Source organism: Nerophis lumbriciformis, linkage group LG33 (assembly GCF_033978685.3).
Source record: "Nerophis lumbriciformis linkage group LG33, RoL_Nlum_v2.1, whole genome shotgun sequence".
NCBI classification, from domain to species: domain Eukaryota; kingdom Metazoa; phylum Chordata; class Actinopteri; order Syngnathiformes; family Syngnathidae; genus Nerophis; species Nerophis lumbriciformis.
Window position 1 is genome coordinate 18442181 of NC_084580.2, and position 18590 is coordinate 18460770.

Sequence of the window (18590 nt, forward strand, 5' to 3'; positions counted from 1 at the left end):
ATTAAAATTGGGCTTATTAAAAACAACTTAAATTTCTCCAATAAATATTTAAATTTAAGGCTGTTTTTACTTCTTACCATTTTCCAATATGTAATTAATATTTTAATGTAGGAGATTGTGTTTCACTTTAAGAAAGCGACTTTTGTGTATGAAAAATGTAGCTCGCACGTTGCATATGACGTCATACCATTTGTTCTTCTTCGTGGCTTAATTGACACGATGGTCAAGCAGCTGGAGCGTAGAACTAAAACAAGTGAGAGTGAGTGTAGAGTTTGAGCACAAAATGTCCTATAGCTGGCTTGCAATCACGTGACCTAGAGGTCATACCATGGTCTTGAGTCCCAATAGGCTACTGTTTATTTACCTGAATCCTTGCAGAAATGTTTAGCAGGACAATGGTGTATGGTGAGGATTTCACACTTGTCCATGTTGAAGTCCAGTCCAGAAGCTTTAGAAAACAAATCAATAGCTTGTAGGGCCAAAGGGATTTGATGATGATTTTCAAAAAAAAGTGTGGCTTCATCAGCAAGTTGACTTATCAATATCTCATTTCCCATCACTTGAATGCCTTCTATAAAAGAGTTCTTCATGAAAATAGCTAACATTTCTGCCACCATTATAAATAGTAAAGGTGATCTTCCACAGCTTTGTGTTATTCCTCTTTTGACATCAAATGTAGATTAATCTAGTCTAGAGCTACTCAACTATTAATATCAGTGTATAACATTTGAATTGAATTCAATAAAAAATGTTACCAGTATAAAATGATTGGTGTTTACGGCGGTCACTCACCCTGTCTGGTCAACACGTACCTGCAGAGAAGGCGTGCACACGTACAAAAGCAGTCCAAGAGAGGCAACAAACAATTTGCAATCATGTTATTGTTAAGATAAGATTTACATTCAATGACAGCTAACGCTAACTATCCAAATCACTATTATTAGCTAACAACACTTAAAGCTAATGCATGTGTTACGTACGTATGTAGTTACATCATTACGGCCTAGAAGCCGAAAGAAAGGAGGGATATGCTGTGGGAAATCAATTGGAAAGTTAGCGCCCTCTAGACATCTGTGTAAATGTTGCAAACAGCCCCTTTAAGGCCTTTGGAAATGTTCCAGTCTGAAGTGAGACGTTAACTAGATGAAGGAATTGTGGTGACAAACTGCTCAGCACAGACTTTAGAAATCTAGTGGGTAACTCATCAAGGTGTGTATGTTAATGTTAGACATGTGCCGTCTCCAAGCAGAAGAAAATCTTTGACCTTGGCTCTTGGCACAGTTGTTCTGTCCATCTGACGCTTTGTGCTGACTTCACCCATTTTATAGTTTTATTTCTGTTAATGATAGTTAATCACATTTGGCAGTTCTGCCTCGCATGGGTCAGATTCCAAGCCAGGGTTAAATTCCAAGCCAGGGTTGGATCAGGAAGTAAAAACTAAAGCTGAAACAATTCATGTGATTGACTCGCTGTGGCCAAAGTGCTAAAAGTGGGAGGAGGGGAAAAGCATGAGGCTGAATCTTCTGGTGGCAAAGCATCCAAGAAAAGGAAAGTGAAATGTGAAATTAGACACGGTAAAGCCAAACATTGACTGGACGCTTGATCCAAGCCGCTTAACCGCAGTGACCATCATGAAAGATAAAGATGGTACATTTCAACATGATAGGATCTGCCGCTATGAATGAGCTACCTGCTACATCTCAGGGCAACAGGTGTGTACTTGTGGTCATGGACTACTTTACACGCTATGTCAACCTTTTTCCAGCGTGCCTTTAAATCCAGGGGAGACAGGGCCTTCTCTGTGGTCGGCCCTAAGCTCTAGAACACTCTGCCCCTCCATGTTCAAACTGCTCCCACAGTGGAGTGTTTTAAGTCTCGTCTTAAGACCCACTTTTATTATCGTATCAATTCCTAGATATGGTCGAAACTACTTAAAGTGCACTACGTATAATAAACGCAACATTATTAATATTGCTACCACGGATAATTTAAACAAAAACTCGTCAAAACAGCCCAATACTTATAATATGGACTTTTTAAACATAAGATCATTGTCTCCCAAAACGTTATTAGTTAATGAGGTCATTAGAGACAACAATCTTAACGTCATTGGTCTTAGCGAAACCTGGCTCAAACCAGACGATTTTTTTGCGCTAAATGAGGCATCTCCTCCTAACTATACGAATGCGCATATTGCCCGTCCCCTAACCTAAAAAATAAATACAAATCGTTTGAGGTGCTTACTATGAGGTCTGTCGCAGCGCTGCCTCTCGATGTGGCTGTTATCTACCGCCCCCCAGGGCCCTACTCGGACTTTATCAATGAATTCTCAGAGTTCGTTGCTGATCTAGTGACGCACGCAGACAATATAATCATAATGGGGGACTTTAATATCCATATGAATACCCCATCGGACCCTCAGTGCGTGGCGCTCCAGACTATAATTGATAGCTGTGGTCTTACACAAATAATAAATGAACCTACGCATCGCAACGGTAATACGATAGATCTAGTGCTGGTCAGGAGTGTCACCACCTCCAAAGTTATGGTACTCCCGTATACAAAAGTAATGTCCGATCATTACCTTATAAAATTCGAAGTTCTGACTCATTGTCAACAAACTAATAATAATAATAACTGCTATAGCAGCCGCAACATTAATGCTGCCACACCGATGACTCTTGCTGACCTACTGCCTTCGGTAATGGCACCATTCCCAAATTATGTCGGCTCTATTGATAACCTAACTAACAACTTTGACAATGCCCTGCGCGAAACCATTGATAGTATAGCACCGCTAAAACAAAAAAGGGCCCCTAAAAGGCGCACCCCATGTTTTACAGAAGAAACCAGAGCCCATAAATTATCATGTAGAAAGTTGGAACGCAAATGGCGCGCGACCAAGCTTGAGGTTTTCCATCAAGCATGGAGTGATAGTTTAATATCGTATAAACGCATGCTTACCTTAGCTAAAGCTAAATATTACTCAAATCTCATCCGCCTCAACAAAAACGACCCTAAATTTTTGTTTAGTACAGTAGCATCGCTAACCCAACAAGGGACTCCTCCCAATAGCTCCACCCACTCGGCAGATGACTATGAATTTCTTTAATAAGAAAATTGAACTCATTAGAAAGGAGATTAAAGATAACGCATCCCAGCTACAACTGGGTTCTATTAACAGAGATACGACTGTATATACGACGGATACTGCAATACAAAATAGTCTCTCTCTTTTTGATGAAATAACATTAGAGGAACTATTACGGCGTGTAAGTGGGATAAAACAAACAACATGTTTACTTGACCCACTTCCTGGGAAACTTATCAAGGAGCTTTTTGTATTATTAGGTCCATCAGTGCTAAATATTATAAACCTATCACTTTCCTCCGGCACTGTTCCCCTCGCATTCAAGAAAGCGGTTATTCATCCTCTGCTCAAAAGACCTAACCTCGATCCTGACCTCATGGTAAACTACCGACCGGTGTCCCACCTTCCGTTTATTTCGAAAATCCTCGAAAAATTTGTTGCACAGCAGCTAAATGAACACTTAGTGTCTAACAATCTCTGTGAACCTTTTCAATCCGGGTTCAGGGCAAATCACTCTACGGAGACAGCCCTCACAAAAATGACTAATGATCTATTGCAAACGATGGATTCTGATGCGTCATCTATGTTGCTGCTTCTTGATCTTAGCGCTGCTTTCGATACCGTCGATCATAATATTTTATTAGAGCGTATCAAAACACGTATTTGTATGTCAGACTTAGCCTTGTCGTGGTTTAACTCTTATCTTACTGACAGGATGCAGTGCGTCTCCCATAACAATGTGACCTCGGACTATGTTAAGGTAACATGCGGAGTTCCTCAGGGTTCGGTTCTTGGCCCTGCACTCTTTAGTATCTACATGCTGCCGCTAGGGGACATCATACGCAAATACGGTGCTAGCTTTCATTGTTATGCTGATGACACCCAACTCTACATGCCCCTAAAGCTGACCAACACGCCGGATTGTAGTCAGCTGGAGGCGTGTCTTAATGAAATTAAACAATGGATGTCCGCTAACTTCTTGCAACTCAACGCCAAGAAAACGGAAATGCTGATTATCGGTCCTGCTAGACACCGACATTTATTTAATAATACCACCTTAACATTTGACAACCAAACAATTACACAAAGCGACTCGGCAAAGAATCTGGGTATTATCTTCCACCCAACTCTCTCCTTTGAGTCACAAATTAAGAGTGTTACTAAAACGGCCTTCTTTCATCTCCGTAATATCGCTAAAATTTGTTCCATTTTGTCCACTAGCGACGCTGAGATCATTATTCATGCGTTCGTTACGTCTCGTCTCGATTACTGTAACGGATTATTTACGGGTCTCCCTATGTCTAGTATTAAAAGATTACAGTTGGTACAAAATGCGGCTGCTAGACTTTTGACAAGAACAAGAAAGTTTGATCATATTACGCCTATACTGGCTCACCTGCACTGGCTTCCTGTGCACTTTAGGTGTGACTTTAAGGTTTTACTACTTACGTATAAAATACTACACGGTCTAGCTCCATCCTATCTTGCTGATTGTATTGTGCCATATGTCCCGGCAAGAAATCTGCGTTCAAAGAACTCTGGCTTGTTAGTGATTCCCAGAGCCCAAAAAAAGTCTGCGGACTATAGAGCGTTTTCTATTCGGGCTCCAGTACTATGGAATGCCCTCCCGGTAACAGTTAGAGATGCTACCTCAGTAGAAGCATTTAAGTTCCATCTTAAAACTCATTTGTATACTCTAGCCTTTAAATAGACCCCCTTTTTCGAGCAGTTGATCTGCCATTTATTTTCCTTTCTCCTCTGCTCCCCCTATCCCTTGTGGAGAGGGAGACACACAGGTCCGGTGGCCATGGATGAAGTGCTGGCTGTCCAGAGTCGGGACCCGGGGTGGACCGCTCGCCTGTGTATCGGTTGGGAACATCTCTGCGCTGCAGACCCGTCTCCGCTCGGGATGGTTTCCTGCTGACCCCACTATGGACTGGACTCTGACTATTATGTTGGATCCACTATGGACTGTACTCTCACAATATTATGTCAGACCGACTCGACAGCCATTGCATTTGGTCTCCCCTAGAGGGGGGTGGTTACCCACATATGCGGTCCTCTCCAAGGTTTCTCATAGTCATTCACATCGACGTCCCACTGGGGTGAGTTTTTCCTTGCCCTTATGTGGGCTCTGTACCGAGGATGTCGTTGTGGCTTGTGCAGCCCTTTGAGACACTTGTGATTTAGGGCTATATAAATAAACACTGATTGATTGATTTTGTCGGAGCACATTTGTATCACTACTAGAGGTATTTTGACAAAAACAGAGGATTGTGTGTTTTATTTGTATGACCAGCAACATTTCAATGGTACTATATGTAGGACATTACAATACAGTACTGCCATCTGCTGGTGACTTTTGGCTCCTGCACGATAAATTGACGTGTAGGCGAGAGGCAGGAGCTTAGTTTAACATTCACGTTGCCTTTTACCTCATTTTTCATTATAATTGATTCAATGTTTGTTTACTTCTTACTCTCACATCTTTACTAACTTTATATTTCATTATTAACACTTTTCTTCAATAGGAAGATTGTTTGTCTTGTGGGGATGATGCAATGCTTTGATTTAGATTCTTCATGAAAACGAGACAGTTTGAGGTTGATGTTCCTCTCAGTTTGTAACAATGTGTGATTGATTGATTGAAGGAGTTATGAGAAGTTTGCATAGGAAAGTGTACAGTTTCATCACGGTACACATTCACTGCTACAAGAAAGGCTGAGATGGTTTCAGTTGAAATATTTGTTTAACTCACACAGATAGAACACAACATATACAGAAAGTAGCATTTAAAAGACAACAATACTGCAGGAAAATAAAAGCAAAAGACTTTGTATATTCCCTGTGATAGAGTAGGTTACTCTGGATGCGGAATGCTGGTCTGATATCTTCTTAGGACAAGGACTCTGGTCAGAGAGTAGGGCACAGAGAGGCTTTCAGGCACTCTTTAATGATGAAGTTGAACAATTGTAGTATAGGTGTGTGTGATGTGTGGTCTAAAGGGAACACATACAAATAATGATTAGGATACATTTAGGCAATATAATATGCAATAAAACAACAGGATATATATAATATTATGTATAATATAATATACTCTACAATGTGTTATAAAACTAATATACAAACAAATGTACATGGACTATTAAAGCAGTCCATTAGAGATGAATGGGGAATAAGCACTGTTGATTTAGACAGTGCTTTAAACGTGGTCTGTGTCGCCATCTAGTGGTAGAATAGGGTCACTACTGTGTAAGAAGAAGTATTAACAGGGCGAAAGTTGAGCTGGCGAATTATGTCGTCAAGCAGAAACATTGTTGCAAACAAACACTCGTTTAAGGCTACATCTAACACATTATAGGCATTTTAGCATTAATAACCGTGCTATATTCGACGTATACTTACATTTTAGTCAGAAACGCACACAATGCTGTTTACACAAGAGCCCATATTACGCAGAAACGCTACAAACAGGAAATGACGTCTCAGACTAGATCGCCAAATCGCCAAACTCACACAGTCACCAAATACATTTTATACTGTAATCAAATCTAATTTAGGTTGTTATTTTACTTCTTGATTCTGACTTACATGCATCAATAAGTGAACGTAAACATTTATTTTCAGTAGCCAAAGTAGTCAACACTTGATTTATTAAAAGAACATAAAGGTGACTGACTTTCCTTCAGCGTGTCGTAGATGGTCTCCAATTCCTAAAAATAAATTGTTGATGGAGATACTCCATAAAACAGCACATAGTAAAACATGTTTTTGGTAAAAGTTCCTTTTGGCCCAGCCAACAAAATGACCACAAAAAGTATTTTGCATGATGACAAAAACATACAATTTAAAAGTGATTTTGGATTTACATTTTTTATTTCCATGATATTGAAGTTATGGGAATGACTATGTAATTAAAAGATTATGGTTAAGTTTAGAGATAAAGTTTAGGTGTGATAGACCGTATACAGAATAAAATATTTACACACTTTACATCAGTGAGTGTAAAGTTAAGAATGCCTCAATCAATGCTGCCTCGTACTTGTAAAAACTTTTCAAATTGCCCCCCATCAAATTGCCAAGTCTGTTTTTGTACTCACTTTTGAATTAATTTTAGTGGCTGGGACAAAAGGAAGTATTTCCCGCATTTTTATTGGTTGTTTTGCTACACACTTTTAACACAACACACAAAACATTAATTGTGTTAATAAATGTCATTATGTTAACAGTGTCAATCCAAAACTATTTCTATTCTCTCTTTATCTTATTTACTTATTTACCCAACAGACGTCCAGCAGCCCCCTCACATTAAAGAGGAAGAGGAGGATCCACAGCCCCCCCACATTAAAGAGGAAGAGGAGGAAGTGTGGATCACTCAGGAGGGAGAGTGTCTTCTAGGGCACACACACACACACACACACACACACACACACACACACACACACACACACACACACACACACACACACACACACACACACACACTTAGTTTTTTGTAATTGGTTTTCAATCTTCATTATTTACTTCAAGTTATTACGATCTCTCTCTCTCTCTCTCTCTCTCTCTCTCTCTCTCTCTCTATCTATCTATCTATCTACAAACCCCGTTTCCATATGAGTTGGGAAATTGTGTTAGATGTAAATATAAACGGAATACAATGATTTGCAAATCCTTTTCAACCCATATTCAGTTGAATATGCTACAAAGACAACATAATTGATGTTCAAACTGATAAACATTTTTTTTTGCAAACAATCATTAACTTTTGAATTTGATGCCAGCAACACGTGACAAAGAAGTTGGGAAAGGTGGCAATAAATACTGATAAAGTTGAGGAATGCTTATTTGGAACATCCCACAGATGTGCAGGCTAATTGGGAACAGGTGGGTGCGATGATTGGGTATAAAAACAGCTTCCCAAAAAATGCTCAGTCTTTCACAAGAAAGGATGGGGTGAGGTACACCCCTTTGTCCACAACTGTGTGAGCAAATAGTCAAACAGTTTAAAAACAACGTTTCTCAAAGTGCAATTGCAAGAAATTTACAGTCCATAATATCATCAAAAGGTTCAGAGAATCTGGAGAAATCACTCCACGTAAGCGGCATGGCCGGAAACCAACACTGAATGACCGTGACCTTAGATCCCTCAGACGGCACTGTATCAAAAACCGACATCAATCTCTAAAGGATATCACCACATGGGCTCAGGAACACTTCAGAAAACCACTGTCACTAAATACAGTTGGTCGCTACATCTGTAAGTGCAAGTTAAATCTTTACTATGCAAAGCGAAAGCCATTTATCAACAACATCCAGAAATGCCGCCGGCTTCTCTGGGCCCGAGATAATCTAAGATGGACTCATGCAAAGTGGAAAAGTGTTCTGTGGTCTGACGAGTCCACATTTCAAATTGTTTTTGGAAATATTCGACATCGTGTCATCCGGACCAAAGGGGAAGCGAACCATCCAGACTGTTATCGACGCAAAGTTCAAAAGCCAGCATCTGTGATGGTATGGGGGTGCATTAGTGCCCAAAGCATGGGTAACTTACACATCTGTGAAGGCACCATTAATGCTGAAAGGTACAGACAGGTTTTGGAACAACATATGCTGCCATCTAAGCGCCGTCTTTTTCATGGACGCCCCTGCTTATTTCAGCAAGACAATGCCAAGCCTCATTCAGCACGTGTTACAACAGCGTGGCTTCGTAAAAAAAGAGTGCGGGTCCTTTCCTGGCCCGCCTACAGTCCAGACCTGTCTCCCATTGAAAATGTGTGGCGCATTATGAAGCGTAAAATACGACAGCGGAAACCCCGGACTGTTGAACGACTGAAGCTCCACTTTAACGTGGCGTCACGTTAAAGTGGTCTGGTGTGGGTCACGGGCTGTGGCGGGGGGTGGCGGCCTCCTGGCCGTAGTTCCTGGTTGTCGGCCGCGTGGACTGGGGGGATGTCCGGGCCCTCTACTCCTCCTACTTATAGCGCACACAGTCACACATATATAGGACTTTGGGGATTGTCCTGCGGGGAGGCATGGCGGGGGGTTGAGGATGCCTCCAATGGGGCTCCAGTCCTCCTTTCTTGTCCCCTGCTCGTCCATCCCTCAATCTTAGCTGCATATTAGACACTTAGGATTTGGGGGGCTTGGTTTGGTTGGGACCCACCATGACCTTGATGTCCCCCAATTTTAATCGCATTATTAGTTCCCACAAGCATACATATCTCACTCACGCTACAGTACACACATCAATAGGGACTGGAGGTCGGCTGTAACGGCTGACCTCCTAATTTTAACTACACAGTAGACACTCTGGGGGCCTTGTACACATGCATGGGGGGTTTGGGGTTCGGCGCACCCCTCATTGCCTCGTCGGCCGGCGGGGACTGCGGTCTGGTGGCCTGCCAGGCTTTTATTCATTTATTATTGTTATATATATATTTTTTATTTTTAATGTATTTATTATTTTTATTTTTATTATTACTCATTTTTATTTTATTTTATTTTTTAAATTTTATTTTTTATTTTATTTTTTTATTTTATTTTATTTCATTTTTTTTTTTTTTTTTTTTTAAATCTTATTATTTATTTGTGTGTGGCGTCGCGCGGGTCTCACTTCCTGTTGGATGGGGTCCGTGCCCGTGTGGCCCGACCTTGCGCTGTGGGGTCTCTGTTGGTGACTTGGTGTGGTGGCGGCGCAGCCCCCGTGTCTGGTCTGGATGCTGTGTCCCGGTTGTTTGGGCGGTGGTGTGTTTGTGCGGGTTTGGGTTGGGGTGGGGGGCCTTTTGGTTGGGGGGGTTGTTGGTGTCTCTTGTTTGCGTGTTGGCGTTCGGGCTGACCGGCGGGCTGGCGCCGGCTGGTCTCCGTGGCCCTGGTGGCGTGTGGTTGCTGGTCGCAGTTTTTCTTTGATCGCTTTGATTTGATTGGCTGGTGCTGGCTGTCTGGGGTTATTGCGGCTGCTGTTTCTGCTGCCGTTTGTTTGTGGTGTGGGCGCCCGTGGCTGCTGGGTCTGGTGCAGGGGTGTGGCTGATGTTGTGACTGGTGGCAGCGCGCGCGCGTGATGGCTGTCGGGGCTGACGAACTGTGTATATGTATGTATATGTGTGTGTATGTATGTATGTTTATATATGTGTATGTGTACATATGTGTATGTATATGTATATATGTGTATGTGTGGGTATGTATACGTGTATGTGTGTATGTGTATGTGTATGTGTGTATGTATGTATGTATGTATATTTCTGGGGGTACGCTCTGGGCCTGCCTGTCAGACGGGGGTCGACGCCTCAGGCTACTGCATCCGAACTGCGTGTCTGGAGCTCCTGGGTCCCGCTGTCCATCCCTTCCGGGTGCCCGTCTTGGTTGGGGCCTGTTGGGCCTAGTCCCTGCGTCTATTGTGGTAGCTTGGTGCTGCAAGGTATTCCGAGGTGCTGCGAGTCGGCCAGTTGCTGGGGTAGTGACCTTGTTTGTCAGCATGTCTGTGATCTTCTTTTAATTCTTTTTTTTTTTAATTAATTAATTAATTAATTAATTAATTTATTTATTTTTTAAATATATTTTATTAATATTATTTTTTAATTTTTCCCCTCCCTCAGGGGGGGGGCTCGGCGGGGCGGTTGCTGGTTGTTCCATCTCCATCGTTGGGGTCCCTGCGGGTGGGGTGGGTGGTTCCCGTGGCCCTGTGCCTGGGTGGTCCTGCGGCGGCCGGTTTGGGTGGGGTGGCCGGGGGCTGGCCTCGCCGCGCTCTCCGGGGGTGGGGGGTGGGCTCGTGGGGGCCCGGTTGCCGGTGGGGCGGGGGCGGTCTTCCCGTCCGGTTGCGGGGAGTCTCTGGGTCCCTCGGGCGGGGCGTCTCGCCTTTCTGCCCGTGTGGGGTGTGGTCTCTCGCTGGCTTGGGGTCTGGCTGTCCCCTGCTTTTCTCGTGCCCTGTCCTCTGCCGGGTGCGTCTGTCTGCGGCCTGCTGCTGGCCCTTGTGGGCGGTACGGTGGGTCGGGCTCTGGGGTTCCTGTCGCTGGCCGGCTTGGCTGCGTGGGGGCGGTGGTCCCTGGTTCCCTGGGCACCACGCCTCCTGTTTGTGGGTTGGGCTCTCGGGGGTGATGGGGCCGTGCTCTGGCTCCCACGCACTCTGGGAGTCGAATGTATTGTACATGCAAATTCACATATGCTCACATACGTACATAGGTACCTACGCTCCCACATACATACACAAATACAGTACATATTTACCTACCTAATGTTCATACATCCACACGCACATTCAATATACAAACATACACATACTGTACATATACATTCACTGTACAAACACATATACACATTCTGTACATATACATTCATTGTACAAACACATATACACATTCTGTACATATACAAGTACATATGCATACTTACACTCATGCACATAATCACGTTTCATCAAACATATATTAACGTTGTTGCCCTAGGGTAAACTGGGTGTAACACATGGCACACTGACAAAGCTTAACCTATTCTGACTATAACAATCTACAAGGTTAATGTAAGTTGCTTCTCTTTCTCCCCCTCCATTTTTCTGCATTCTTTCGTATCTCAAGTTATCATTACGTATATGTATTGTTGCATTTAAACAACTGTATTGTTGATAATAAAGGTAAATTATTGGTATTGTTCATTATCAATAGCGCTATTTCTATTGGTATTTGTATTGATCCATTTGTAGTGTAATAATGCTCATTGTCATTTCTGTATTATTTTTTATTTTTCGCTAACTGCTTATTTGCTATTACTTTTACCATCATATTTGTACATGTCATATTTGCTGATGTTGCTCTATTGTTGTTGTTGTTGTTGTTTGCTGTTGTTGTTTTTGTCTCTCTGTCTAATCCCCCTCTTGTCCCCACAATTTCCCCCTCTGTCTTCTTTTTTTCTCTTTCTATCCCCTCCTGCTCCGGCCCGGCTGCACTAAATGATAATATAAATACATTTAATAAAGTCAAATACAAATAAGGCAACAAGAGAAGTATCCTACACTTCTCTTTTGTAAAGTAAATCTGAACAGCCGACATGGGCATCTACATCAACTATATGATTTGCCTGAGAAGCTGGACAGGACATTAAAAAAAAAAAAAAAAGAAAAAAAAAAAAAAGAAAAGGTGATGCAACACAGTGGTGAACATGCCCTTTCCTAACTACTTTGGCACGTGTTGCAGCCATGAAATTCTAAGTTAATTATTATTTGCAAAAAAAAAAAAAAGTTTATGAGTTTGAACATCAAATATCTTGTCTTTGTAGTGCATTCAATTGAATATGGGTTGAAAAGGATTTGCAAATGATTGTATTCCGTTAATATTTACATCTAACACAATTTCCCAACTCATATGGAAACGGGGTTTGTATATATATATATATATATATATATATATATATATATATATATATATATATATATATATATATATATATATAGACACATACATTGTTTTGATTAATTTCAATATCTTACATACACTTGTTATTACATATGTTGACCAGATGTTGAGATATTTGCTGGGAATCCATATTGGTTCTCCACGAGCGTCCCACTTTTGTTGATAAATATATCTAATCGGCTATGGAATAGTTTTTCCATGATTTTGGAGAATGGTGGAAGTAATGAAACTGATCTGTAGTTAGTAAACCTCAAACAAAATCTTGTTGTTCGTGTATGACTTAAGTGTTATTATGACAATGACAATAAAGGAATTGATTGATTGATTGATTGATTATGTCTCCATTCTAATAAATTGGTACGACTTTTGCAATTTTCATTTTGTCAGCGGAGAGTCATGAAGAGGAGTGGCACACCAGTGTGGGACAGAAGGAGCTACAGGCCCCCTCCCACATTAAAGAGGAGCAGCTTCATGATGAAGATGAAGCTCAGTCCTTACAGCTTCATCACAGTCAAAGTGAGGAGAACAGAGGGGCGGAGCTTGTAAGTCAACACATCACAGAAGCTGATGGAGAGCATTGTGAAGATATAAAGTCAGAACCAGACAGCCTCTTTGCTCCACTGTCAGACATGGACCTCATGATGTCAGACTCTTCTGATCACAGTGACCACATCCAAAAACCTTTGGAGTGTAAAAAGGACTCTAAAAGTGATACGAGACATCACACTAACAACAAACACTTTGACTGCTCTGAATGTGGGAAATCATTTAGACGGAAGAGTCGTTTTACAGTTCACATGAAAATACATACTGGAGAGAAACTTTTTACCTGCTCTGTTTGTAAGAAGAGTTTCTCCACAAAACATTACATGCCACACACATGAGAACACACACTGGAGAGAAACCCTTTACTTGCTCCGTTTGTAAGAAGAGTTTCTCCAGAAAGCGTAACATTACCACACACATGAGATTTCACACTGGAGAGAAACCTTTTACTTGCTCCGTTTGTAAGAAGAGTTTTTCCAAAAAGGGTGACATGACCACACACATGAGAACACACACTGGAGAGAAACTTTATGCTTGCTCAGCTTGTGCTAAAAGATTCAACACTAAACAGGAAATAATATTGCACATGAGAACACACACAGGTGAGAAACTTCTCCAGAAAGGAACGCATGACCACACACATGAGAACACACACTGGAGAGAAACCTTTTGCTTGCTCAGCTTGTGCTAAAAGATTCAACACTAAGAAGGAAATTATATTGCACGTGAGAACACACACAGGTGAGAAAGCTTTTACTTGCTCTGTTTGTAAAAAGAGTTTCTCCACAAAGCAAACCATGACCAAACACATGAGAACACACACTGGAGAGAAACCCATTTACTTGCTCCGTTTGTAAGAAGAGTTTCTCCAGAAAGCGTAACATTACCACACACATGAGATTACACACTGGAGAGAAACCTTTTACTTGCTACGTTTGTAAGAAGAGTTTTTCCAAAAAGGGTGACATGACCACACACATCAGAACACACACAGGTGAGAAACCTTTTATTTGCTCAGTTTGTAAAAAGAGTTTCTCCAGAAAGGAACGCATGACCACACACATGAGAACACACACTGGAGAGAAACCTTTTGCTTGCTCAACTTGTGCTAAAAGATTCAACACTAAACAGGAAATAATATTGCACATGAGAACACACACAGGTGAGAAACTTCTCCAGAAAGGAACGCATGACCACACACATGAGAACACACACTGGAGAGAAACCTTTTGCTTGCTCAGCTTGTGCTAAAAGATTCAACACTAAGAAGGAAATTATATTGCACGTGAGAACACACACAGGTGAGAAAGCTTTTACTTGCTCTGTTTGTAAAAAGAGTTTCTCCACAAAGCAAACCATGACCAAACACATGAGAACACACACTGGAGAGAAACCCATTTACTTGCTCCGTTTGTAAGAAGAGTTTCTCCAGAAAGCGTAACATTACCACACACATGAGATTACACACTGGAGAGAAACCTTTTACTTGCTACGTTTGTAAGAAGAGTTTTTCCAAAAAGGGTGACATGACCACACACATCAGAACACACACAGGTGAAAAACCTTTTATTTGCTCAGTTTGTAAAAAGAGTTTCTCCAGAAAAGAACGCATGACCACACACATGAGAACACACACTGGAGAGAAACCTTTTGCTTGCTCAACTTGTGCTAAAAGATTCAACACTAAACAGGAAATAATATTGCACATGAGAACACACACAGGTGAGAAACTTCTCCAGAAAGGAACGCATGACCACACACATGAGAACACACACTGGAGAGAAACCTTTTGCTTGCTCAGCTTGTGCTAAAAGATTCAACACTAAGAAGGAAATTATATTGCACGTGAGAACACACACAGGTGAGAAAGCTTTTACTTGCTCTGTTTGTAAAAAGAGTTTCTCCACAAAGCAAACCATGACCAAACACATGAGAACACACACTGGAGAGAAACCCATTTACTTGCTCCGTTTGTAAGAAGAGTTTCTCCAGAAAGCGTAACATTACCACACACATGAGATTACACACTGGAGAGAAACCTTTTACTTGCTACGTTTGTAAGAAGAGTTTTTCCAAAAAGGGTGACATGACCACACACATGAGAACACACACTGGAGAGAAACCTTTTGCTTGCTCAGCTTGTGCTAAAAGATTCAACACTAAGAATGACATGACCACACACATGAGAACACACACAGGTGAGAAACATTTTATTTGCTCTGTTTGTAATAAGAGTTTCTCCAGAAAGGAACGCATGACCACACACATGAGAACACACACTGGAGAGAAACCTTTTGCTTGCTCAGCTTGTGCTAAAAGATTCAACACTAAGAAGGAAATTATATTGCACGTGAGAACACACACAGGTGAGAAAGCTTTTACTTGCTCTGTTTGTAAAAAGAGTTTCTCCACAAAGCAAACCATGACCACACACATGAGAACACACACTGGAGAGAAACCCTTTACTTGTTCCGTTTGTAAGAAGAGTTTCTCCAGAAAGCGTAACATTACCACACATATGAGATTACACACTGGAGAGAAACCTTTTACTTGCTCCGTTTGTAAGAAGAGTTTTTCCAAAAAGGGTGACATGACCACACACATGAGAACACACACTGGAGAGAAACCTTTTGCTTGCTCAGCTTGTGCTAAAAGATTCAACACTAAGAATGACATGACCACACACATGAGAACACACACAGGTGAGAAACCTTTTATTTGCTCTGTTTGTAAGAAGAGTTTCTCCAGAAAGGAACGCATGACCACACACATGAGAACACACACTGGAGAGAAACCTTTTGCTTGCTCAACTTGTGCTAAAAGATTCAACACTAAACAGGAAATTATATTGCACATGAAAACACACACAGGTGAGAAACCTTTTACTTGCCCTGTTTGTAAGAAGACTTTCTCCAGAAAGCAAAGCATGATCAGACACATGAGAACACACACTTGAGAGAAACCTTTTGCTTGCTCAGCTTGTGCTAAAAGATTCAACACTAAGAAGGAAATTACATTGCACGTGAGAACACACACAGGTGAGAAAACCTTTACTTGCTCTGTTTGTAAGAAGAGTTTCTCCACAAAGCAAACCATGACCGCACACATGAGAACACACACTGGAAACTGTTTAGTTGCACTGTGTGTGATAAGATGTTCAGGTTTAAGAATCAGGTCAGTAGACACAAGTGTGTAACAGTCATGGAAGCTGCAGGGATTTAAAAACACTTAAACAGTGATTGTGCTAAATGATACTTTAAAAACACAGCATGTTTAATATGAATGTATATTTGATGTTGTATGGAGTGCTTCTCATCTTCTAGTCTTATATGTTGTCCTGTTGTTACTTTTTAAGTTGTGTGCATGTATTGAATATTATATATGTAGCTACTATTTTATTTTATTTTCTCATTATTTAAAGAGAGGGCATCTTATTAAAAAAATTTTTTTGTGTGTGTCTTATAAAATCACACATTTTTTCGATTGCATTTTGTTGATGTTATTGTCCAATTAAAAGTATGAATGAATACAATGGTTAACAAAATGTGGACTCTGGTAGATTAACAGCATTGTTACATCATGGATGTTAACTACTGCAAAACATCAACAAAGAAGAAAAAGGCTGAAGTTAGCAACACATAACTAAACTTTAGAGCCATCGTGAGTGGAGTTGGTTGTTTTTATTGCTGCATTTGTACTTTTTTCACCTCACATCTTCACTTTTAATCCGAAAGTCTTCTTCAAATATATTGTTGTAGGCTTCTGAGATTTGTGTTTTTGGTGTGTGTGTGTGTGTAGTCTGTGGAAAGGGTTGTTGTCCCTTGTGGCTCTATTACTTAGGATGATCAATGATTCCAGAACAAATAAAACATTTCCACTGTCTCTTTATGAGGCAAACATCTGTGTTGTATTGAAAGAGCAATCCATCTAAATATAGGCCTATCTCTCTGCTCAACCTTGACCACAACATTTTTACAAAGGTACAAGCCACTAGATTAAACAAACCCATAGAAACAATTATTCATGCAGATCAAGTTGGCTTTACACCTGGTAGGCATTCTTTTTTTAATGTGTGACGCTAGGTAAACATTTTGTATTCTGACAAGAGAGACTATGCCAATGGAGCTGTCCTGTCACTGGACGCCCAGAAAGCCTTTGATTCTATTGAATGGCCATATTTATTTAAAGTTATGAGGAGGTTTGATTTTGGGGAAACTTTTGTAAATTGGATTAAAATGATTTATCACTCTCCTAAATCCGCTGTTATCACAAATAACATGAAATCAGGGCCATTTAGTCAACACCGAGGAGTACGTCAAGGAGACTGTCTGTCTCCCGTGCTATTTAAGATAGCACTAGAACCCTAGCCAATAGGAATAAGGAATCACCCTAGTATTAGAGCCATTCCAGTTGGTGCATCAGAAGCTCTCGCCAGCTTGTACGCAGATGATTTAATTGTCACTCTAATGAATCCCAAGCAGGACATCCCTAACCTTTTTCAATATATTAGCTCTTTTGGTAAAATTTCTGGCTATACCATAAATTGGGCCAAAAGTGATGTTATTTTTAATGGTGGAAATATTGACTTGCAGAACTGTCCAGTGAAAATTGTAGCGTATTATATTATATATCTCGGACTCAAAATATCTAAAAATCCTAAATCATTGTTCAAATTAAACCTTCCTGAGACAAACTGAAATCCAACATAGAATACTGGAGAACCCTACCACTATCTATGAGTAAATGCCATAAAGATGGGATCCCTACCAACATTTTCGTGCCTCTTCCAAAATCTACCAATTTTTACATCAAATTATTACTTTAAGAAAACAGATACAAACATTTTGGATTTTGTTTGGGGGTATAAAAAACATAGATTACCTAAAAAAACCTATATTCAGATCTACCCGTGGTGGTTTGGGTCTTCCGATATTCAAACATTGTTATTGGGCAGCAAATGCTCGGGCATCGGCATACTGGCAATGGTGGTCATTGGCATACTAGCAATGGGGGTCATTGGCATACTGGCAATGGTGCTCATCAGACTAGGAATTATTCAACTATGTCCCTTTGTGGATACAATTTGAATTGATGTCCCTAATAAAGCCATATGCCTCCTTGACATCTTTACTTTTTACTCAGGCTTCATCTATCAAGTCAGTAAGTCATAGTTTTGTTGTAAGAAATTCTCTTAGGATCTTAATGCAAATAAAAAACATTTATAAAGTTCCAAATATATGGATCCATACACCAGTCTGCCATAATCTTGTCTTTACCACAGCATTATTGGACAAGACATGTGCAGCATGGCATAGGAAGGGGCTAAGATGTCTACAGGATTTCAATATTGATGGAAATGTTGCTTCCTTTGGCCAATTACAAGAAAAGTATAGTTTATCTAACTCATTTTTTCAGATATATGCAATTTAGACATTTTGTAAGCGAGAACATCCCTCATTTGAAACCAAAGAGAAAGGACATGCTCTCTTGGAATTATTTTCGATTTCTCCAAACAAAAAAATCTCCTCTCTAATTTTACATTCTGTTTT

General features: G+C 40.7%; 1 protein-coding gene and 1 pseudogene across 1 annotated transcript; both read left to right on the plus strand.

Moving 5' to 3' along the window:
- The first annotated feature begins 13124 nt into the window (after positions 1–13124).
- LOC140677492 (uncharacterized) lies at positions 13125–14655 on the plus strand (annotated as a pseudogene).
- Positions 14652–15997, plus strand: LOC140677493 (uncharacterized). The gene is made up of 3 exons (XM_072912128.1): positions 14652–14766; positions 14991–15223; positions 15476–15997. The coding sequence occupies exons 1-3, from the start codon at positions 14652–14654 to the stop codon at positions 15995–15997; spliced, it is 870 nt and encodes a 289-aa protein (XP_072768229.1).
- The last annotated feature ends 2593 nt before the right edge of the window (positions 15998–18590 follow it).